This window comes from Mus caroli, chromosome 9, assembly GCF_900094665.2.
Source record: "Mus caroli chromosome 9, CAROLI_EIJ_v1.1, whole genome shotgun sequence".
Lineage (NCBI taxonomy): Eukaryota > Metazoa > Chordata > Mammalia > Rodentia > Muridae > Mus > Mus caroli.
Window position 1 is genome coordinate 10,806,875 of NC_034578.1, and position 23,009 is coordinate 10,829,883.

The 23,009-nt window shown below is 46.0% G+C and overlaps 1 protein-coding gene across 3 annotated transcripts in view; it reads right to left on the reverse strand.

Annotated features, from left to right (window-relative positions):
• Amotl1 (angiomotin like 1) overlaps positions 1–23,009 on the reverse strand; it is a 100,492-nt gene that overhangs the window by 72,083 nt on the left and 5,400 nt on the right. For all 3 annotated transcript variants that reach the window (XM_029481384.1, XM_029481385.1, XM_021171539.2), the window contains exon 2: positions 17,210–17,260. In XM_029481384.1, the coding sequence (XP_029337244.1) occupies positions 17,210–17,260 (51 nt within the window). The remainder of the gene's footprint in view (positions 1–17,209; positions 17,261–23,009) is intronic.

Sequence of the window (23,009 nt, forward strand, 5' to 3'; positions counted from 1 at the left end):
TAACACCTCTACTGTGTTCCCCCAGAAGGGAACAAAACTGACCAGTTACAAGCACCACCTCTAGAATACAAACAAGTGTGGGTCATGCCACAGCTTAGTTTGGTATCCTAATGACTTTGGACAAGTTACCAAATGTCTCTAACCCTCAGTATCCTCCTAAGCAAAGGAGCCAAACCAGCGCCAAGTCATGCAAAGAAGTATAAAGTGTTCTAGCTGGTCTTAACTGTCAGCTTGACACAGCCTAGAGGCATCTGACAAAGGAGTCTCAACGCAGGGACTGTCCAAATCAGATTGGCTTATGGGCATGTCTGTGTGAGAGTTGATATAAGAGCTCAGCCCACTGTGGGCAGTACCATTCCCTAGGCAATTAGTTCCATCTGTATTATAAAGTTAGCTAAGCATGGCCTGTGGGGCAGCTAGCAAGCAGCATCCTCTATGGTTACTGCTGTATTTCTGTGACTATGAAGTGAGTTCCTCTGTCAGAGAAACAAGCAAGCCAACTTGCTTTTAGATTCCTGCTTTATGTCCCTCAGTGGTATGTCACCGATAAGATGAAATAAATCCTTCCCTCCTCTATGCTGCTTTTAGTCAGAATATTTATCACAGCAACAGAAAGGAAACTGAACCATATGGACTCAGTACATTTATGTTACAAATATAAAGTAGAATGTTCAATTAAGCAAGTATCTGCTGATGTTTCAGTTAGCCTCCCAGAAACCCTGTGAAATGGACAATTTTAGACACTTGCGGGAAGCAATGAGAGCTTGGAGAGTGAGGAGATATAATTTCTCTGGTGATATCCAATCAGAAAGATCACAAAATTTTGAAGTGGGGTTTTTCTCTTTTCTCTAAGAAGGCTATCCTGGCAGAGGGTAGGGGGTGGGCAAGCAACAGATTTGTGGCCCAAGGCACAGGAAAGGGCCCTTCTGGGAAGAGTCATAAGCACAGTTGAAAGACTGGTTTGAGGAAGATGTTAAGTGACTTACTATCTTCTGGGGGGAAAGTTGGGGACAAAGGTGTAGAAAAAAAGAGAAAGGTGGGATTGTATGAACCCTCCTACAGGAAGAAAGCACTCTTGCAAATGAAGCAAGGTTGAGGAAGAGGTAGGGGAAGCAAAAGGCAAGGGGAAGCCCAAAGGCTGTCCTCCATCCAGCGCTGTCCTCTAGTCCAGAGCACATCTCTAGGCACAGCCTGCAGGCATTAGAGTCCTCTGAGCTCATCAGGTGCATCTCACCTGAATTCCTCAGGCTGACTCCAAGTAGCTGGATCCATGGCAGCCTAGGCAGGAAGCCCAGCTGGAGGCCAGCTCCCTTGACCCTATGTCTCAACCCACTCAAGTGCTACTAATCTCTACCTTGAATGTGGAAAGTGAATGTCCTTCTAGTGAAATGTATCTGACTCTATTGCTCAGAAACTATGGACTGAAAGAAGAGGATGCAGCTCCCACAAGGCTGTCTCTATAACGTATCAGAGAATGTTTAGTTGAAGATTCCAATGTTCCATTTGAGCCAAATAGAAATAAGATATAATGATGATGGTGACAGCAGTGATGATGAGTTCATGGTGGTACAAGTATAGACTGGCAGAGGCAGGAGGATCGCAGCAAGTTTTAGTCTCACATAGAGAATACTAGTCCAGCTATGATGACTACTAAGACCCTGCCTAAAATAAATAAATAATATGTCTTAACTAACAAGCAAAGTAGTGATTCATACCTGTGCTTCTGGAGCAGGAGGTGGGGCAGATCTATATACTCACACTGAATATCAACATCCATTCTAACCTGACTCAAGTTTTCACTTGCTAATTGCCAGGGACGGTGATTGATGGGCCCATGTGAGTGCTTTCTGGGACCAAACAGGATCAATATTGGATACTGCCAATAGACTATCGGCAGGGGTGATAAAGTGAGTCACTAGGGGATTCACATAGCAAGTGACTGCAGAGTTAGGGTGGGACCAGAGCTCTAGCCCAAGTTCTTCCAGAGTTTGGGGGGGGGTAACATATCAATATCTGCATCTTAGGAACTTAGCACGAGCCTCCTTTTCCTCCAGAATTTCAAGACACCAAGGACATCCATTACTTTATTAGCATACAAATCCATCCACACACACTCAGCTCCCATCTGAACACACAGACCATGTCTATTGGCAGGGCCTTATTAAACGGACACCAGGTAGCCAAAGAAATAGGCCCAAGCTTGTTAGGGAAGAGAAGGATGACAACAGAAGGTGAATCCACAGACTTGACTGTGAGAGGAATCACAGAGCCTCCTTTAGGATGTGATGTCACTTCAGCTTGTAGGTCACAGTTAATGACTGTTAAAACAACCAGGCAGCCTTGATTAAAATGACTTCTTTTGCTTGTGGAAGAATCGTTTTAAAGTCTGAGTTCCATGGTACTTTCCAAAGTGTGATTTTTGAACCATAGTAAGTACGAATTTGAATTCCCCATAAACATCTCAGCATAGATGTTAGAACTCACAATGAGTCCCTCAGATGCTCACTGGGTGGTGGGGCTCTCGGGATTCTTTCGCAAGTGCTGGCTATACCAGAACTGTAATAGCTAAAGGTGAAGAATGATGCTGACAGACAGAAGTCACAGGCACTGTTGTGGCACAGAGTGGACGTGCACAAAGGACTGCAAGGGACCCGAGGACTGACGGGGGCTTTCTGTTATTGCTCTTGTTTGATGGTGGGTTTGTTCTTGTTTTAGGCAGCTCTGGATATCCTGTGCTCAGTGTATAGCTGAGGCTCACCTGAACTCCTGGTGATACTGCCATAGCCTCTTAGATGTCAGGGTCACAGGTATGTTTGGCCACACCTGACTGAGGAGAGAATACTCCAAAGTCACAGACATGTTAGCATCGGAACTGGTGGACCAATGTACACTAGCATCTTCTTATTTGTAATTTCATTTTCTGTAGTGTAAGTGTACCTAATCAACAGCATTCCAAAACTATTACATGGCAAATTCTTGGAATAAAACTCCATAAGCTTTATGAGTGCCCTTGTGTGAGTATTAGGATCTCGCCGCTCTCCTCTGTCCAGTGTGTCATTGCAGCATCCATTTCCCGCCATTCATATGCAAATACAAGGCACTGTGAGCCAGACAGAGCAATATATTGTATAACTGTGTGGTTTAGTTATTATTACGTTTCTTAACAGGTGTATTATATAAATTAGGCATATGTATGTATATGTAGGAGACACCATACTACATATAGATACATGAATTACTTCTCTCATTCCCATAACCAAAGACCTGACCAAGACATAATTAATGAGAGAAATCATTATTTTAGCTCACAGCACTGCACGTGGGAAGGTATGTCAGCAGGAATTTGGGGCTGCTTGGTTGCATCTGGAACAGTCGGGGCGGTAGAGAAAGGGGCTTCCAGTCTTTGCTTGGTTTAGTCTCTCCCTCTTCTATTTATTGAGAATTCTAGACCATGAGATAGTGCCACCCACATTGCACCTTCATTTCCTCTGGGGAAAGTCCTGACAAACACAGGCAAAGGCTGTGCTTCCTCAATGCCCTGTGCGTTCTTAATCCGCTAAAGCTGACAACGTAAGTTGACTGTCACAATAGGAGGCTGGCACCCACAGGCAGGCATGGCAGATACTTTTTTAGATACGGGCATTACCCTGCTCTCCACAGACAAAAAGCACTCTCCCCAAGCTTTCCATTCACTCTTCCATTTCATAAAGACAAGAGGTTGTCTTCCCTTCCTTAGCTTGTTTCCAATTGTAAAATCATATTCTTGAGTAAGTCTTACATCATGCATGCCTCCTCTAAAGAGCTGGGCACATGCCCTCCCCCAATCGTGTGACTTGTTGATGGCACCATGATTCAGGGATCGATGCCTATGAGGTTCTGGGTACTGAGAGAAGAGGAAGAGGCAGAGAAGGTCCTTTACCACTGCCAGACTCATTCCTGTGGAAGAAGGAAAGCAGGAGAGAGGGAAGGAGCAGGAGGAGGGGAAGTGGACAGATAGCCACATTCTGGAAACTGTGCCCAAGGATGAGAAAGCTGCTCCTAAAAAACCCGTTCCATAACAGAGTCTGCCCACTGCTTCCGTGAGCACCCACCACAAGCAAAACAACTTGGAAAAGAATCTCAAAGCTTATAGTCTACCATGAATGGAAGTCAAGGCAGGAACTCAGGGCAGGAACCTGGAGGCAGGAGCTGATGCAGAGGCCATGGAGGAGCGCTGCTTACCAGCTTGCTTCCCATGGCTTGCTCAGCCTGCTTTCTTATATATCTCAGGACCCAGGGGTGGCCACTGGGATCACTCTCCCACATCAATCTTTAATCACAAACATGCTCACAGGCCCATCCAATAGAGACAATTTCCTAACTGAGGATCTCACTTCCCAGATGGCTGGAGCTTGTGCCAAGGTGACAGAAAACCAACCAGGACAGAATCCATCAAATGGAACTCTGCTCCCATTTGAAATTCACTGAAGGACGTTGGGATTGACAAATGGCCAGGCTTTGCACTGGCCACCACACCAGGGAGCTTGGCTCACTAAGTTATGTCTCTGAGACCTGTTTGTCTGGGTGCTTTCAGCTTCACGCCCCCAGTGACACACTGGTCTCTTGTCTCGTCAGCTTCTCCTGGGGGTGTTATTGCCTAATATTCACTAAGTATGTAATCGGCGCCATTAAAATGTGAGAGACGGAGAAGATAAGATCATGGCCGGAGAAAATGTATTTATACCACAGAAGTAATGGGAAAGAGTAAAGGGTATTTTATTCTGAAAACTGGCTACAAACACAGACCTTGGGGGGTGGGGGGCGATGCTGAACAGAACACATACCTATGAATATGAAGCTATAAAGAACTTGGCAAAGTAACCATTCTGGTGATTGGGCGCTGGAATTTTAGGTTATTGTGATTCTTATTGAGACGATCACTACAGAAACCTTGGGACCACTGGAAACTCAGGATAAATTTCTCTGATTTATGACTTAGTGTGAGGTTTCTCAGCCTTCAGCACTGACAGTAGCTTTGGCTATGGGATACTGCTCTGTGCGTTGCAGGTGGGCAGGCAGGAGCAACCACTTCTTGACACCTGGTTAAGAAAACAGAGGACTAGAGAGACCAGTCAGCATTCGCGAGCACTTACCGCTGTTGCAGAATAATAGCGCTGTTGCAGAATAATACTGCTGTTGCAGAATACCGAGGTTCAGTTCCCAGCAACCACATAGTGGCTTACAACCATGTGTAACTCCAGTTCCAGGGAATCTTGTGCCCTCTTCTGGATCTGTAGGCACTGTACAAGTGTGGTGCACACATATATATACATAGAAGCAAAACTCCCACACACACAAAGTAAAGAGTTTCTTTAAAGAAAGAAAACAAGCAAACAAAAGATCTCTCAATATTGCTAAGTGTACCTCAGTGCTGATATTACTGAGTTGGTTAATTAATTGACACAGTTCAATAGAAAGAGGCCTGTGGGCTTCTCTCTATATTGACCTTCCCTTCAGGGAAAGCAAACTTAGTCACTTCTGCCCCGTATCTCACATGCAGAGAGCAACGGCCGTTGTCATCTTTCCATGAAATAAACAATTTTTGGTTCCATTCCTAATGCAGATACCCATTTTTTTTTGTATATGAAACTGAAATCACACACAAGTTTCTAAAAACATCAAGATAGACAGCCCTGAAGGAGGCGTAACACTTAGGCACCTGTGGTCTCACAAGGGTCAAAAAGGAAAGCTTGAGCTTGAGGAGAAAGGTTGGCTGGGGGATGGAGCCCCCGTGGTAGAGTGTTCCCTTAGCAGTGTGGGTTTGAGCTCCAGCACCACATAAAACCAGGCCTGGTGACACACAGCTGCAATCCAATCCCTTAGAAGAAAAGAAGCCCAAAGAGGATTCCAAAGTCATTCTCAGTGTCCTGGTGTCCGATCAAGTTGACTCAAATACAAGACCTTGATTGAGAAAATGGCTTTGTAAGATTGGCCTGTGGGTAAATCTGTGGGGGTCTGGTCTTAGTGATTGATGTGGGAGGGCTCAGCTCACTGTGGGTGGGGCCAGCTCTGGGCAGGTGGTCTTGGGGTAAATAAAAAGCAGGGCAAGTGAGCCCTGGGGAGCAGCCCAGTGAGCAGCGCCCCTCTATGGCATCTGCTTCAGCTCCTGCCTTGAGTTCCTGCCCTGACCTCCCTCAGTGATGGAGAGTGACCTGATAGTTGTGAGCTGAAATTTCCTCCCAAAGGTGCTTTTGGTCATGGTATTTTATCACAGCAATAGAAATCCTAACCAAGATATTTATCTTTCATAGTTTGAGGCTAGACTTGGCTACATGAGATCCTTTAAGAGAAAAAAAAAAAATAAGCTGACCAGCCAACAGTAGACCGTTCTCATTTCCTGGTGGGCAGCAACAGTGAGCCAGGTACAGTTGTACACATCTGTAGTCTCAGCACTAGCTGGTCTCAAACACTAGCTCTCAGCAGCAGACCATGTGAAAGCCTCCCCTATCACCAAACCAAACTGTTACTTCACCTCAGCCCCCAAGCAGCTGGGGTTCTACTCCCAGACTCCTTCCTCTGCTGTCAAGAACCAGTCATAAATTGATACTGAGTAACCTGCAAGTAGATGCGGGGGTGGGCTGCTGCCCAGTACTTTAAAAGCTTTAAAAGGTAGAAAATGGCATTTCTGCTAGGTGGCCAGTGATAATATGCAAGGTAAATCTGAGGGCTCAAAGGTTACAGGAAGAACAACATTAAAGAGAAATAAATATTCAGATACATTTGGTGTTGAAATAAACACATGTCTGTACTCTGGGGATGGATGCTCATCTCCAGAAATCCTGCTGCAGCAGACAGCGAGAGACAGGCTTGCCAGCACTGAACATCTGTTTCCCCCATTTAGCCAAAGAACATTCTTTTAAAAATCCCCTTTCATAATTTGACCTGCTCCACTTTGTGGCAGGAAGCCCTAGGAAGGCATCCAACTTAGGATGGAAAGGAATAAGGCAGGGAGGGGAGCCTGGCCCGAGCAAGCAAGTGGGGGCTAAGCAATGAGACTACGATGGTCAGGGAAGGGGCCGGGGGGGTGGGGGTGGGGAGCAAGGGCAGCAGGCAGGCAGCGAGTCAGCCTAACATGTCCACATGGTAAAACAGAGCACAAACCAGAGACACATTAACAGGGCACAATCGGGAAAGAGCAAGAGTGTGCCCCAAAACTGTGGTCATAGCACCCTAGAAAAGATCAGGCCAGTTATTCACGTTCCTTGACAGCCTGCTCACCACCTCGGCCACCACCATCGTGTGCTTAACAAATGTTCCTATGGAGGCACACTCTGGTTTAACATCCAAGAACAACTGGCCACTGTCCTATTCATTCCTTCTGGAAACTTCTACATGGCAGAGGAAAGGCTCTTTCCTTCCCTCTGTATGCTTATCCCATAATTCCATATTCTTCCCTTGCTCCCACTCATCTTCTGGAATATGTGGCCTTCTCAGCCCATTGTTTCTCCCAGCTGGGATTGTCACCTCCTAAGCAAGTGTCACCATCACTTTATAAACAAATCTGAGGGCGGGGCAAGGATTTCTTTTATCCCTGCTGAGCCCACTCTGCCCTCCAGCACATTCCAGCAGTGTAATCCCCCAAACCCTGAAGTTCTCAAAAGTTTGCTTTTCCTCACAGGTGTGTCAGCATCACCCACAGTGAGCTGAGCCCCGAGTGAGTTCCGGGGCCCTGTGCTGAAACAGGAATCTTAGAGGTGTTTCTGTACTATTGCTTTGCACCCTGTCATAGGAAATCCCTCTAGAGCATACTGATTATTGTTGGGCAGTCTACAGTACAGCTCTGAACGACTGCCACCTACAATCGTGTCCTGAACAGCCACATACGACCAGGCTCCTTGCTAGATACAGCCATCTCTGCCCCATATTTGGAAGCAGCAGCTTCAGGACCAACACCCCAAATCTATGATGCCCAAGACCCAACCAAGCTCCTAAAGTAAAATGGTGTGATTTGCATCTAACCTGTACCTGTCCTCCTTTGTAAACTTTAAATTACGCCTGGGTGGCTCACAACATCTGACACTGGCAAACACTGTTAAAAGCTGTTACACTGTGTTGTTTCAGGAATAATGAAAACACTGGCACAAGTTCAGTACAGGTACAGAAAAAAAAATCTGCCCACAAGTGATTGAGTCAACACATAGGGAATTGATGAGTAGAGGTATGTGTGTGTGTCTATATGTGTGTGTGTCTGTGTGTGGTGGTGGTGCTGTTGTTGTTGTTTTATCCAACTCTCAGCTGAATCTCCCCCAAAGAGTAAGATGCATTCCTCACCCCAGGAAACTAAGATCGGCTCCAGAAATCAAGGATTATATGTCTAACCCTTCTAACTAGCTCAGCAGTCTTGGCCAGATAATTCTATTTCTCTGAGCCTCCGTTTTCTTCTCCATAAAATGGAAATGTCTTAATGGGCTTTACCGAGTTGGTCTGAGGATGAAACGGCTGCTATGGCCAGAAAGATAAATCACCAGAAACCGAGCTGCTAAGTGTGGGCAACAGTAATCATGGGAGTCCTCTGTGATTGTTCTGTTGGAGCCCAGACGCTGGACCACACCCTGTGGGAGGGTGAGGTTTCCTGCGAAGGGAACTGAATTTTCCACTGTCAATCATTCTGAGAAAAAGTTCATCTGGAGTAAAATCTTCCTCCCTCCCTCTCAGAAGCTCTGTCTGATGCCTCCAAGGAGGACAGCTGGACAGACAGGCTTCCAAGGGGTGGAGACAGCTGGGGTGGATCCAGGGGTGGAGTTGGAAGAGAGCTTGGAGCTAGGCAGATGGCCAAGTGGATCTCAAACCCCAGGATGAGTTGGGTTTCTGCAGTTATCAGGAAGACCAGGCCCTTTCTGAGACTTTGAGGGGACCCAGGGTACCAAATCTGCACAGAACACAGGGCAATGTGAACTACCCAGGCACTCAGCAAACCAAGACCAAGGCTCTAAGTGTGAACAGGGACACTAAAGGCCATTGCCAGCATTGAATGACCACCAGTTTTTGCAGGAGAGAGGACCATGATCTTAACTGGCTTTCCGACCTCTAGGCATGATGCTGTCACAATGGTCAGCATCCTCTTCTGAAGAGGCCAGGACATTAAACTGGAGTGTAACTTGTAAAGAAGCCACGGCTCCTTAAGTCGTGTGACCTGATGAATTCTTGGAAACTGTTGTATTGGGGATACCAACATGGGGGTGTGACTTAGATCCCACTCTGGTGAGCTCTCCTGACTCCCTTGTGTGAAGAACAAGCCTCATTTAAAGCCTCATTCCTTTTCTTTGTTCATCTGTTATAAATGGAACAGATTAAACCAGATCTGTGAAACATTTTGCCCAGAACAGATCTGTGCATGATTTCTCCAGTCTCCACACACTTTCTTGACACAGAATGGGGAAGGGTGGCAAGTGGGAGTATCATTCAATGTATATATTATTCAATGTATATGTACAAAATTAAATGTTTACAATTCTGAGATCATGTGGAAAGTGTCTGAGTACCTGCCTAGGACCAGGAAGAGTTGCTTATGTGAGTTGCTGCTGTCAACTGCTGAGTTTAGATACTGCTCGCCACTGCGGCCCGAGGTCAGTTCTATTACTATCCTATTGCATCAGCTAAGGTTCAAGTTTCAAGACTAAAGGGAATTTAAAGAAGGGCCTACTTAGAGATTGCAGTGGTCAAGGCTAAGGAAAAGCACAGAATTAGAAGGAATCACCCATTCTGATCACAATGGGGGATGTTCCCATCCGTATGATAGCTAATTTGAAATTCTATCACACTTCCCAGTATATCCAGCCCCATCCCATGTGTATCCAGAACCACTCATTAGCCCAGGCCAGGTAGAAGCCTAGAAATTGCAAAGAGACATTCTCCAAGGCACAGAACAGATTGGGAAGGGTAGTGAGTAGCTTTGGAAATATGTTTGAAAATAGCTGGCACATGACCTTACAGATTATGAAATGTGGGTAGGAATGAACCTGCCCAAGATCAGAAGGCATGTAAGTAAGATGTAAGCTAATATCCAAACCTACACAGTATGTCTCTGGTCCATATTTTTAGCCTCTAAGACACACTGCCTAGAATTTGTTAAGATTCTTGTCACCCAGTATACCACTTGCTCTCTTTACTCTGCCCAACCATTCTGATAAAACACCCTTTCCTACTGTCAGCTAGCCCAGTCTCCAGCCTGCTTGCAGCTGGGATGGCAATGGGACTGAAGATCGGGTTGTAGAGTCCAAGAGGAAGGCTGTGTGCTGCTTCCGGCTGTGCCTCCTCTTTTCTGTCTCCCTGCACTGTGGTCAGTTCCATCTGACCACTCGGTGGAACTGCCCTGAGGAGCCAGAGCATTGAGAAGCTGCCTCCACCTGTCAAGGACTGCTGATGTTTGCTGGGAAAGGGAAATCAGCTTGGATCATGTTTAAGCATTTTCATGTTGGCATCTGTGAGAGCAGCCTACCTAACAAAGAAGCCAAGCTTGGGTGTGGCCAAAGTGAGACTCAAGCCACAGTCTGAGCAACAGCTAGTGACCATCTGTGTATGAGATGCCCTCTTCTTCCTGTACCAGATTAAACTGTGCCATCGAGCTCACTTTCCATGAGATGATGGAGCTGCTTCCCAGCTGGATATGAGGGAAAGAGGACTTTTAGCTTCAGACAGGATTGTCAAGAGTGAGCGCCCCTAGCACTCCTGACTCACTTCTTCGTTAGATGGACACAGAGAATCCAGTGGAGTTTATGACCCCCTACACATAGTGATGCCAAGGGAGGAGAGAAATCTAGATTTAGAGTCTTCTACCATCCCAATGCTAACTCACAAGCCAGAAACAGGACTCTGGTTTGTTATGCCTCTAGCATTGGGGCATACAAACATGTAAGTTCTTATACAGAGCTCCAAATGCATTCCTCATCTGAGAAAGATGCTGTGGTAAATAAACATTAATTTCCTATTTTAAGAAGTTACACAAATGCTATCTTGCCCCCCCCCCCCCGCACTGGTCCCACACATCCTGCCTGGATAGAGCAGGCAGGAATAGCACAAGAAAACCCTTTCTCAGGACACACTGGCCCACAGGGGACTTAGTGCTGATGGCTCCCAGGCAGCCCTGTCTCAGGAGCCTCGGCTCCTGCTGTCCCAGGGTGTTCACCAGACCTGCGCAGACAACAGCAAAGGAGCTCACTCAGGGTTCCAGAGCAAGAAGCCACCTCACAGGACAAGCAATCAGGTAACAGAGAATGGGGGGCAGCTTGCTTTGGGTACCAAGGGGTTCTTCACAGTGTCCAGATTTTGTTCTAAAATAAGTATGTATTCCTACAGACTAACACATTAGAGTCTAAAAATGTCAGTTTGAAAGATACAGAATAGCTGGGCGATGGTGGCGCATGCCTTTAATCCCAGCACTCGGGAGGCAGAGGCAGGCAGATTTCTAAGTTCGAGGCCAGCCTGGTCTACAGAGTGAGTTCCAGGACAGCCAGGGCTATACAGAGAAACCTTGTCTCAAAAAACCAAAAAAAAAAAAAAAAAAAAAAAGCAGATTAGTAGAAAAATACAGAATATACTGGATAATCCCAATGAATAAAGAAGACAGCAAGTAGATCCCAGATCAAGAATCCAGTTCCCTCTGTCACTCCATTGTCTCAGGATGAGAGTGTAGTCCTTCACGGTGGAGAACATGTGGACTGAGTGGTCTGCTTACACCTCAGCTGTGGAGAAGAAGGAAGGCTCACCCAGCTTCCTCCTTTTCCCCTTTGCATTCAGTCAGGGACCCCACTCACAGGATGATACCATCTACCTTCAGGGCAACTCTTAAGTTAATCAATCATTCCTAGAAATGTTAAATATTCTCACAGACACATCTAATGCCCTAAGTATCTCTTAATCCAATCAAGATGGCAATAAAAATGAAGAATCACATGACCTAGTCATCACCCTCAGTGGTATCTCACAATACTTCTGCATCCAGTGGAAATTAACTAGAGATCTAGAGCTACCAAAAAAAAAAAAATAATAATAATAAGAAGCCCCACATGGTGGCTCCTCTTCCCCACACCTACTCAATAAACAGTTATTAAAGATTTGTATATGACCAGCACTGTTGCAAAGATGAAGGGACAGCCATCTTTGCCTGCAAAATGTGTAGTGATGTCAACTTTGGATGCACTCTGGACAGTACAAAGCAAAATTGCAAAACAACTTTGATCATTGGGTCTCCCTCCCCTCCAAGGATTTTATTGCAGAAATCCAAGAATATGAACTGATTTCAGGATTTGAAATGATTTTGATGTTAGCGTTCAGTCAAGGCCAAGAACTGTAACATGGCGATTTGAATGAGAGTGGCTCCCATAGGCTCCTGTATCTGAATAGTTAGCCGTTGGTGGACCTGTTCGGGAAGGATTAGGAAGTGTGGCCTTGTTGGAACAGGTACGCCACTGGAGGTAGACACTGAGGTTTCAAAAGCCCATCCTAGTCTCTCAGTCTCCTTTTCCCTGAACTCTCTCTGTCTTTTGATTGTGGATCAGATGCAAGCCCTCCGTTACTGCTTCAGTATCATGTCTGCCATCACCCCCGCCCCCGATATGATCATGGACTCAACAGTTTCCCTCTGAAACTGTTAAGTCCAATACATTCTTTCTTAGTTGCCTTGATCAAGGTGTCTCTTCACACCAATAGAAACATAACTAAGACATCCTAGGAGGTATGGCACATAGAAACAGTTGTAAGATGGATCCGAGGTACAGGGGAAAAAGGAGTACAAGGATATGCAGGCAAAGAGAACTAAGGGGATTCTGGAGCTGGCCAACATAACTAGAATGCTGTAGTGGGTGGGAAGATGTGTATCTGAGAGCCCTCTTGGGTCAGACCAAGGGCCTAGTCTACAGGAGAGCCACTTGAGGTAATTATGCAAAGTGCTGTAGGTTCACATGTGCAAAGTTCCTACAGTTTCATGTATGTACACTTGGTCCCACTAATGCTGTTTTGGAATATTATGGGGGTAGAGCCTCACTGGAAGAACAGTTATTGTGCCTTGAAGTCTGATAACCTGGGACCATTTCCTGTCTGTTCTCTGCTTCCTCACCCTGGGTCAGATCCCATGACTGTCGCTACCATCATCAACTGCAACCTTTTTCAGACTCTGGCATAGGATGGTTCCATATCTCACACACTTTTTCTACCCTCTCCCACAAAGAGCCATCTAACTGACCTAAAGGAAGGCTACAGAAAGGCAATTTCCCTCCACAGAAAACAGTACCACAACAGGGGAGAGGGTGCCTGGAATCTCCATCATCCCAGCCTTCCATGTAACATTCCTTTTTCTGTTGCCTTTTCAAAAACTCATGTTTAGGTGACTAAATTTCATTGCATATTAGAGAAACCTGCTTTCTGCAACAGTGAGAATAACTCTTAATTTGTTAGCAGATTTCTATAAAATTTCAGAGGTTGAACTGACTTCCAATCATATGCTAAAAAGTAGTGGGTCTGTCAGCAGAGACCATTCCAATATAGATGGAAAACCATTCCACACACTGCTCTAGGGATAGCATACTAAATAAGTCATTGGCCTTATCACCACCCCCAACTTGAAGGTATGGACGCTAGATAGGGTATAGAGACACTTCCAGAAAGTAAAACACTCTAGTTACTAGATGGAACATTTGATAAAAGCAACTCCATCATTCAAGTTTAATAAATAAGAGTCTTTCAAATGGACAACAAAAATAAAAATTAATCCAAATGGAATGCTTATGGATTTCTGTGTTGTGATATGTGAATATGTGATATAGTGAATGTACATTCGCTCTTCATCCCATTTGCAGATACAGAGTTTTTAAGAGCCCTTTGAGTCTCATGGGAGGTGTCAAAACTCTCTTTCTAGGCTAGTTACTATAAATTGAAAGTCCCTACATGGCTACCAGAGGTGGCTGACTGTCACAGGATCAACACTATCTTAGAAACTGGAAGCCTTGGGTTGGATAAGGCTCTTCTTCGTTCCCTGCATCCAACCTGACTTCCAGAAGCTGAGGTCAGTTAACTAAGGTGGTCTGAATGAAAAATATCAGCCACAGGGTCACGTACTTGCACACTTGGTCCCCAGCTGGTGGTGCCATCAATAGGGAGGTTGTAGAACCTTTAACAGTGGAGGCTTGCTGAAGGAAATATGTCATCAGGGATGGATTTGGGAGACTATAGCCTCACCCTACTTCTATATTGCTCTCTGCTTCCTTCATGTGGATGGAAATATGGTCTCTGAGATTCCTGCTCCAGAAGCCTCCTGCCATGCCTCTCCCACCATTGCGGATTCCCTATCTAGAATTGTAAGCTCAAATAAATCCTTCCCTAGAGGTTTCTTGGCCACAGTTTTGTTTGTTTGGTTGGTTGGTTGGTTGGTTGGTTGGTTTCTTATTGCAGCAGCAACAACAACAACAACAAATGAATATAGTCAACAATGGTTGAAGATTATGCCTATTATGGCAATACAATGATGGGACCTTTCTAAAAAAAACATTAAATAAAACCTGGAGGGGCTTTGAGTTGGCCATCACATCCCCATGTTAGGAATTAGTATACCCAGCTCTTGAAGACAGATGGCCTGTGCTTAGGTCCTTTCCACGGCTTGCCCCGTGTGCATCTTCATCTGACTGCACACTCACATCCTTCATAATATCCTAGCAAATAAAACCAAAGCATTTCCTGGAGTTCTGTTGGCTATTATTGAACTGGAGGAAAAGGTTGTGGGGACCTTCAATTTGTAGTCAAGTGATTCCACGTGGAAATTCAGAGCCACTGCTTGCAATTGGCAACTGGAGAGGAGACAGCCTTGTGTGACTGAACCCCACACTAAGTCTGGTAAGAAGCTGCAGGATTGAATCAGACGGTAGGACAACCAGGAGAGAGCTGCATAGGTTAGGAAAATTCCTTGGTGCAGGAAGTCTACCGGATGAGTGTCAACAACGGGGTGGTGGGTAGAGAAATATTTTCCTCTAGCTTCTCTCTACATCTTGGTATACTCTAGTCAGGGTGGAACCTCTGTACCAGACAGCACAGCTGTGAGGCAAGCTCACTGTTATAGAAGGGGTGTTTTCCCTGATGGGCCTAACCACGTGCCAGAAACTGCCATGCCCCTCCCCAAAGGAGAAACAAGAACTCCCACAGACCTGAATCATGTAGAAATAATTCAGACTGTTCTAGTGAGCCATTCTGTCAGGGAGGGACAACCCCCTGGGAGATGTCGGGTACTTAACTAGCCTAGAGCATGAACATATCCAACAGACACTTTCAGCTTCCAGCCCCTCACAGCAACTTAGGAGATCTGAAGCAGAAGGCTCCAGAGGGTGTAATCAGAACCAATGCATTTCTGCTGTTTACAAACTGCCCAGCCTTACAGATGGCTTTTGTTAGTTACCACTGTTAAACAACAGCAGCCCAAACAGAAAAGCTGCCTTCTTCTCTGCCTGAGAAAACTGGCCTGTCTCTCTCAGGACAGCTGAAGAAGAAAGGTTATTTTCTTACTCTAAATTAAAGAGGGAAAAGAAGGACATGTTTTCAGTGTTGACTGCCTGTTTAAGGAGCTGCCCCCCTTGATTAGTGCTTCAGCAGGGCAGTCCAGTCTGTTAATTCCAGAAGATGTGGTGGGGGGGGGGAGGGCTTCAGAGACATAAACCATCATTTAGACAGACTGCTCACAGATGGACAGCAGACTTCCTCTGAGCAAGCAGCAGCCAGCTTGCTGTTGCTTCTGCCCAGCTCCAGCATGAGAAGGGGTAAATAGCATCTCCCATACTGTGGCATGGAGCACGGGTGACTTACGTGGTAAAGGACACATAGAAACATGACCCAGACCCTTCCCTCTAACAAAGCACTTCTGGAAAGTAGATTACGCGGCATTTGCATTTACAAAGAGGCTTCACCATCATGCTTGGGAGACCAGCTTTGCTTAAGTGTTCGATCTGAGATTCCATCTACAGAGATGCAGCAGCCTTACAACCTGTGTGAACCAGTTTTCTGCACAAACCGCTTCCCCATCTCAGGATGCAGCCTTGGTAACCAGACTTTTTGTTTGTTTGGCTGGTTGCTTTTACTTTTTCTTTTCCCTTATTCTGGAGACAGGGTCTCATTCTGTAGTCCACCCTAGCCTCATATTCACAGTGATCCTCCTGTCTCAGTGTCTGAAGTGCTGGAATTTCAGCCATGAGTCACCACGTCTACCCTTCTGACCTATTTTGAAAGCTCAGCTCCAGGAAGTGAATATAAGTTGTGGCTTGGATGGAATCTCACTCCCAATGCTATGGCGCACCATAAAAACAGATTATCTCAGGACAAGGTAGCCCTCCTGAACCCAACAGGCACACACACACACACACTTCTCTGACTCTGAGAAGGACAAGAGAAGTGTGTGGGTAATTTCTCTTCTCTGTTATTGCTACCTCATCCCCTCAAATCTTATTTCAAGACAGAGCTCTGAGGCCCATGATAAGAGAACAACCAGAAGAGCCTTGACAAACCAGGCTGCTAGAACAAAGGCAGAGCAAGAGAAAAGAGGCCTGGCTACCAAGTGAGGCTGCCAATAGGGATCTAAGACTGCCTTTTGGTCACACTGGGAAGTCTGTCTCTGTCTCTGTCTCTGTCTCTGTCTCTGTCTCTGTCTCTGTCTCTGTCTCTGTCTCTGTCTCTGTCTCTGTCTCTGTCTCTATCCACAGACCATGCATGCATCTCTAACAACCACAGGCATGAGAAAATGCAAGGTTCCGTTCCCAGTGCCTACAGACTAAATAAGTGAACACCAGGGAGAAAGGGTGCCCCTAGTACCTGTAATTTAATGACTACACGGCAACTTCTGAGAAAGAACATACCCTTACAGGATCTTTCTCCTATTGGTTACCTGGTAAGACAGACACATACACCAGCAATATCCTGGGCAGGGGTTCAAGATGCTAACAGAAGCCAGATTTGAAAGTCTGCAGTGTTGCAAGTGACAATTGATCTGGAGGCAACACGTGTCTGAGAGCCATCCCTAAAATGCTCTGACCAATCGAAGGGCGGTGGCACGGAGAGGCCAATTCCTGAGAATGGAGCCTGCACGCAGGTATGTCTCCTGGTCTTCTCCACCCACCTTCCAATCCTACTCCCTCTGGAACCGCGTGGTTCTGGGGAGGAATTCTGGTAGTGGGGAGAAAAGGGGAAAGGCCAGACTTACCTAACTCCTCCGGGCTGAAAGATGCAGAAGCGGTGTCCACAAAATCACTCTCTGGGAAAAAAGGAAAGAAGAAAACAAAAAACTGAGTCACTGCAACCATTTATGGCCAATAAATCAGGAATTCTGGAGAGCTCAGCTCCCTTAGAAAAGCGCAGGGTTCTTTCTCTCTAATTCATTGAATGTGTAAAGAAACTTGGGGAACCCTTCGGGGCCTAGGGGCACTCATCCTGAAGCCCGCAGGTGCTCATCAACTTTCGCGGGCTGGGATCGCGCAGCTCCCAGTGAGTGGGGCTGCAACCCCATCATCTGTCCTCAGCCCCTGGCGAGCATTGCTATGTCTGCCGGCTGGGTGCCGACATCCCAAAGTTTTCCCGGTAGTGTGGGTGCTCCTGGACGCGCTGTGGCAATGACGAGTGACAAGAGCTGCGCTCACCGGCCCCACAGCCTGCGTGCAGCCCTGCCCGTTGCTAGGCTACCGTGGCTATCATGAGACACACGCGCTGACTCCCCACTCCCTGATAGAGGATGTCCTCCAGCACCCTAACCCTTTTGCTCATTTATTTAAAATGAGAGACTTGCTTGCTCTGAAGGAATTCCCTGGTCCTCTGCATTGAGTCTGCACTCCTCCGCGTGCCCAGGGGTCCGGAGAGGATTCTCAGAGCTGGACACTATCGTAAAAGTAGGCAGGGCAGACGTCCTATGCCTTCCTCCATCCACCCTTTTTTGTTTTGTTTTGTTTTGTTTTTCTTAACCTGCATTCCAGCTCCATAGCCTGAGCATTAGTCTCCTTTCATAAGAGAGCATTTATTCCTTGAATAAGCTAAGGAAATTGGACTCCATTTCAAGGGCAGAGAAGCAGCAGCTTAGTAACTTGGGACAGACAGAGTTTGACTTTCCCGTCATGATAGGCAGAGAGTAAGAATGGCCTCTTTCTTTAGCACACCTTGGGTGGTTTCAAGTAGAATGGAGAAGCAGAAGTTGAACGTTCTAACTAGTGTCTGGCTAGCATCTGGCTATTGGACTCTCCTTGTTTAGATCATTGAGAAGTATGTGTAGACACACTGTATTTCCCCCTTGAGTGACTGATAGCTTTGCCAGGACAAGTCTAGTGTTTGGGGTCTGAGGGGATCTAGAGACAGAGCCCCACAGCAGATGGCCCCCTCTTTCTACCTAGCAGTGACAGAGAGGGATGGAGGGAGGGAGCCTGGTTCTCTCTTCTTAAAGAACTGACAGTTCAAAGTTTCTGGGGCCTTCCATGGGTTCAAAGTGACCAGAGCAGGGGCTGTAGCAGCCAGGAGGTCCTGGGTCTGGGTCAGATCGTTACCTTGTAAACAGTGACTGGTTTGCCATACTCAGCTTTTGGTTACATAACACTGTGGAAGACTAGAAAGAAGCACCAGCCTGCATTTCTCATGGGGTGGAGGAGAAGCTGTCCTTCCCCACCCAGGCAGCCATTCCTGAGCCATCACCCTAAATCTAAACATCTAAATACTCTTGCCCTGTTGTTGATTATGGAAGTTCCCAGTTCAAGAACTGAATACACGTGAACACATTTCCACACGACACTCTACCCCTCCCACACAACCCCCAAGATCCTTGCGTGTGTCTTCATCCTCCTCTCTGAAGGGATCTTTGAATTTCTTGCTTTCAGACCCTGTCTCTCCTTGACAATCACAGGTCATATCCCATGTTGTGTCTGCTTGTTTTGGCCACGCACAGACCCATCTTTTGAAGGTATTACCATCTGGCTTGCTCTTACTCCCCTCAGTCATACTCCCGTGAGTCGTCTGGACTTCATCTGTACAAAGTGGATTCTGCTCATCCTCTGCTCAGCTCTTTGATGTTCTCTTCATCATTGACCTGCCCCCCAGTCAGCTCCTTGTTGTCATAGTAACACCATCCCAGCACTCGGCTCTTCCACCAGCATCTCCTACTTTCTAGTCTTTATTGAGTCTGAAGTCTCCTTGTCTCTACCAGAATCTAAATGAACTATCCCAGGATCCCTTCTGTCCCCTACTGTCCTCATGGCCTCCCTCCTGTCTTGACCTTCTTAGTTTAAGGTCCATTGCTATCATTTCACAATGTATTTGTCCCCTTGTAAAAGATAAAAACTAATGGTTCATTTTCAAAGGTGCCTCAAGCAACTTATACCTAGTTACAAATGAACCAGAAATTCTAGAGCCCAGGTGATGTGCACTCCTTTAGTTATTCTTACATATGCACACACACACACATACACACACTCACATGCTTACACAAATTCACCCTCCACCAGAAGTCCCAAACTGTAAGTTTAGAATAGAACATTAACAGCCAAGCTTGCCGGATGACCTGAAGATGTGACAAGGCCATGTGCCTGGTGAACGTGAACTACACAGAATAAAGTGATGAGAAGCTCCTACAGATGAGTTTGCTGAGAACCAGGCAAACATAGGTGACAAAGAGAAAGACAAACCCTGGATGCCACATAAGGCCATCCCCTCCTGATGACACAACCAAAGAGCAGAGAAGCCTCATTGAGCTAGGGTTTCCCTTCTGTTGTCTGGGCTCAGTCAGCATGCCTGCCACATGGAGCTCATGCAGGACTTGGAAACATTGTAATATAAACTGTCCAGCTTTGGCTACTCTCTGTCTCTGGAGCTCTTATTTTGAAGTGGGGATCTTTATTTCTCATACCCTCAAATCTAAATTTCCTCTGCTTTCTAGCCTAGCAACCACTCCACATTTTCCTGGTGCATTTTCTCTTCTGCCCTCTTAGTTTATGAATGAACCACCTGTCCTAATAGAAGGCCAATTCCATTGAGGACAGACCCAATTGACATGGTTTCCTCCTTTCCCATCTAAATGGATGCTCTCCTTCCTCCCAAGCTATTCCCATTGAAGGTGCTAATTCCTATCTTGATTCCCATCACCTCTCTCTCCAGGAGCCACTTTCTTTCTTAACTGTCCCTTTACATCAGAACTCATCAAAAGAGCGTTCTGGGTCAGTTGGAGTCATTCTTTCTTTTACTCTCAGAAGCTGGCCAACAAGTTTCTGTGTGACTTCTCTTCTGAACTGCCCTCTCAAGCCAAGGTTGAGAATAGTGTCACCATAGCCAATTTCATGTTCAGTTCTGGCTCCAAAGGAGGGCTCCAATGTCAGTCAGACCCAGGTCCTAACAGCAGCTGCACCATTTGCTGGCAGTTTCAGCCAGCCTTCATTTTCTATAAAATATAATCATATTGTCACCTAATAACTGCTTGTTGTCAGGGCACAAGTGAATTCAGTGAATCCAGGAAGAGGGACCCCCTGCTGTAAAGACTGAGGAGTTATTGGTGCTGACTGGATGTGATGTGCCTTTAGAGCTTGTACTGATGGGATCCTTTTGTTCACTAACCAGTTTTAGTTATAGTTTTGGAAAGAAAGGCAGCATAATATACATTCAAATTAACGGAGAGAGGTGTTCCTTGTTTCTAGCATTTGGCTTGTGTTCTAATACCTGGCCTGAAAACTGGTTGCATGGCAACAGCCTTCTTCCCTATGGTTTAAATATGATAACCCAAAAACACATGTATTGGAGTTAAGACCCCCAGGTTCTTGTGTCCCCAGGTCTTTGAGAAGTAATTAGGATTTGGTGAAATTATGAGTGGGGTTCCCATGGTAGCATTCATGGCTTCCTAAGAAAAGCTAAATCTGAGCTGGCACTCATACTGTATCCCCACGTGGTACCCTCCACCCTGTTAGGATGCAGCAAGAAGATCCTCCATTAGATACTGAGCATGTGCCCACAACATACAGTTGGGCTTCCCAGCCTCCAGAACCATGAGGCAAGTATGCTTTTATTATGCATTACCCAGTCTCCAGGGCTTTCTTATAGCAAGAGGAAGCTGACAAGACACAGTGTAACAAATGTTCCACAGGGTGATTAGATCTGGAGTCTGCCAAGCTGTCCTGCCAAACTGCTCTAGTGCACAGTGGGCTTGATGTATTGTATAGATGCAAGGATTGCAGACCAAGGCCTTTCCTCCCAGCACTTCAGCTGCTTACATTCCCCAATCAGCTGGAAGCTAATGAGAACACGTTTTTCTCATTTCAATATTTGCTACTAAAGAACTTTTCTGGACTATGTAGCTCCAATTTTCCATGCTTTATGATGGAAACATTATATACACTGTGGTAATTGAAATGATGGTTATGCCAGGCCTGGTAGAATATACCTGTGATCCCAGTACTCTGGAGGCTGAGGCAGGAGTATTATGAGTTAGAGACTAGTCTGGACTATGACGGGAGATTCCATCTCTAACAAACAAAGCTACTCACTGAGAATTTGCTGTGCTTTCAAGGCTGTGTCAAGATCTGCAGATACAGTGTAGACTGGTACCAACTCTCCTGTTATTTTTCTTCCTTCTCTTTCTTCATTTTCCCGTGTGAGTGTGTGTGTGTGTGTGCATGTGTGTGCATGTGTGTGTATCCATATGTGCATGTGTCTGGGTGTGTGTACATGTACGTGTGTGCATGCGTGCACGTGTGTGTGTCGGAATCTCTCTTAGGTGTACACGTGCATAGACCTAAGACTGATGTTAGAATCTTCCTCCATCACTCCTCTACCTTATTCAATGAGGCAAGGTCTCTTAGTCAAACCCAGAGCTCACTGATACAATTAGTCTCACACTAGCAAGTTTGCTCTGAAGGTCTTCTATCTTGTCTGGATTTCTGAGTCTGGAGTCACTGGCAGGTTGCCATGCCCATCCAGCATTTAGGTGGGTCCTGGGAATCTGAACTCTGACCCTCACAGCTGATTGGCAAGCACTTATCCAAATCGCCAGCTCCCTAGCCCTTTCCCTTTACTTTCAAATAAGGGTTTCCCTTGCAGAGGACCTAGCTGGCTCCTGTGGCCACATGCCAGGTACTTATTCTATAAAATGATGGCTCCTGAACATCACTGAGTTATAAAATAGACACTGGACATCCAATAAGTTTACATCTCAGCTGTCAGTTAGGAATGGGGACACTCTGTCAAGAATGACAACTCTCACGCCAAGGCTCAACTTCCTGAAAACAGTACTTTTCTCACTAGATTGTTGGTAGAAACCAAGCAGGTATGGTTGGTGTCTGTCAGTTGGGTGCTTACGAAATCTTCCTTCTCCTGCACAGTAGTTCATAGCACTCCAGAGTGCTACCTTTCTGTCTCACAAGTGGAGAGTATCTGTCCTGCTATTCTGGCCCCTGTGGTCAGCAAGAGGGAGTCCCTGCTCTTATTTCAAGGGCAGCAGTACTGAAAAGCTGGGCACATCAGGCCAAGCAGCAAAGAGCAAATCTCTTGCTCTTGGGCAAGGGTTTGGGCAAGGGTTTCCGTAAAAGTAGACTAAACAGAAGGATGCGTCTCACGGCCATTGTCACTGTCGCCCCAATACAGGACAAATCCAACAGGCCTCTAGAACATAGCTTAATATTATTTCTTATTTTCCAAAATTGTAAAACTTTGTATTAGACAAGACAGTAACACTGGCTCCAGGTTGAGGAAAGAGACCGTCATCCCACACATGTGGAAACACAGTCCACTTCCCATCTGTCCTAATCCCTATCCTCAACCTCAAATACAGCCCAGACTTTTGTATAGCCTGGGGGTTATCACTGAAACATATTTAAAAGTGTACGTTAACTGTGTATGGTGGTTCAAGCTTGTAATCTCATTGACTAAGAAAGCTCAGATAGGAGGATCCCAAATTGAAGGCCTACCTGAGCTACACATTGAGTCAGAAGTCGGCCTGAGCTACATATTAAGACCCGTTTCAAAGAACAGACAAACAAATGTGTGTA